General features: G+C 41.7%; 1 protein-coding gene across 1 annotated transcript; it reads right to left on the reverse strand.

Moving 5' to 3' along the window:
• Window positions 1–252: 252 nt before the first annotated feature.
• Window positions 253–1,419, reverse strand: LOC9315068 (extensin). Its single transcript, XM_002880772.2, has 3 exons — window positions 1,012–1,419; window positions 668–855; window positions 253–415 (listed from the first exon to the last, which is right to left on the reverse strand). The coding sequence occupies exons 1-3, from the start codon at window positions 1,417–1,419 to the stop codon at window positions 253–255; spliced, it is 759 nt and encodes a 252-aa protein (XP_002880818.2).
• Between the last annotated feature and the right edge of the window lie 380 nt (window positions 1,420–1,799).

Raw genomic sequence — 1,799 nt, forward strand, 5'->3', positions numbered from 1 at the left:
AGTTTCACTCTATTCAATTGCTTCCTTAGTTTTCCAATAAGCACACATCTGTGCCCACAGGTCATTACTGGTAATCCAATACGGTTGGAGACCAGAAAGCTTCGCTTGACTAACAATTCCTTTAAGCCTTTTCTTGGCGATGACCAAGAATCCTTCTCTGACTAGCTCCGTAATCCCGATATCCCAATTCAACTTCCCCTACACAGATTAGTATGAATTAGTATAACTCATACTAATTCATTGCAACATATACTATTGCACATTGATAGGAATATCAAACATTACCGCAAATGATCTGAAATATCGCTCTTGAATGGCTGTAGGAGTCACCTTCCAGCTATAGTAAGGTCCATCAAATTTTCTCCGAAATATTCCAGCAATACTCCTGGACAATACTCTTTTGTCTCGGCCAAACCTATAGATAAAAACAGACATTAGGCATAAGATAACAAACAATTAGTAAGACATTTGATAAAAACAGACATTAGACCATTAGTAAGACACTTGATAAAAAACAGACATTAGACAATGAACAAGTGATCTAAACAGACAATGATTAACCTAATAGCCTTAATTTATGATAATCAAGCTAGAACATTACACATGAGAACTAATTTAATGAAAAACATTAACCAAACATTAAGCTAAACATAGAGGAGGTTTATACCATATAGTCTCAACGCCTGGAATTGGAACATTACTCAGACGTGGAAGATGCTCTCGGCCAGGCAGAACCAACAAATTCTCTAACATCTGCTGGTAGTCAGGCGGTGGAGCATTAGGGTTTTCCTGAGGAGGCATCTGAGGTTGGGGAATCTGCTGAGGATGGACTTGGTCGTGAGGATGGTCTTGGTCCTAAAGAAGATACAACAAGAAGGTAACAAGTTAGACAAGAAAAAAGGAAACTGTGTGCTGACATTGATATCTCTGATTAACCTAATAGCCTTAATGTACAGACAAAACACTGATTCACACAACTGAGACAAGAACAAAAGAGAGATTCTTTGATACTTGATAAGGAGGAGGTTGATGATAAGGACCCGGCTGTTGATAAAGCGACGGCTGCTGATAATTAGGAGGAGGCGGTTGATAAAGCGGCGGCTGCTGCAGATAATTAGGAGGAGGCTGTTGATGAGGAGGCGGCTGTTGATGAGGAGGCGGCTGTTGCTGACTAACCTGCGGTGATGGAAGGCGAGCAGGAGGTGGTGGTTGTGACGATGCCGGATACTGACTCGGAACAGTTGGCCTAGATGTTTGACTCATCGAAACTGTTTGACTCGGAACAGTTGCGGTTGAAGACAAAGGATTGGAGGCGTTCAAAGACGTTCCGACAGCAACTTTAGGGTTTCGACCATTGAACACTCGTACACCGGATCTCCCACCACCACGGCCTCTACTTGCTTTCCCCTTTGGCGCCATTACAGAGAACAGAAGAATCGAAGAGAGAGAGGAAGAATTGAATCGAATCGAAGTAGAGAAGAGAATGGAAGAGAATCGAAGTAGGAAGAGAATCGAAGTAGGAAGAAGAGTAATCGAATCGAAGAAGAGAGGAAGAATCGAAGAGAAAAGAGGAAGATAGAGGAAGAATCTAAGAGAATGGAAGAGAGAGATCGAAGAAGATGCGGAGAAATCGAAGAAAATGCTAAGTGTTTGGGTTTGTGACTTTTCAGTGGTAGACATAAAAGAAAAGTAGTCGCAAAGCCGTGTCAAATGAGTCACACCTAAAAAACACGAGGGATTAATTGCCGCCTAATCGAAAACCCTAAATTTTGGTAAAAATCACAAACCGGTCCCAAGTC

This window comes from Arabidopsis lyrata (assembly GCF_000004255.2).
Source record: "Arabidopsis lyrata subsp. lyrata unplaced genomic scaffold ARALYscaffold_4, whole genome shotgun sequence".
Classification (NCBI taxonomy): Eukaryota; Viridiplantae; Streptophyta; class Magnoliopsida; order Brassicales; family Brassicaceae; genus Arabidopsis; species Arabidopsis lyrata.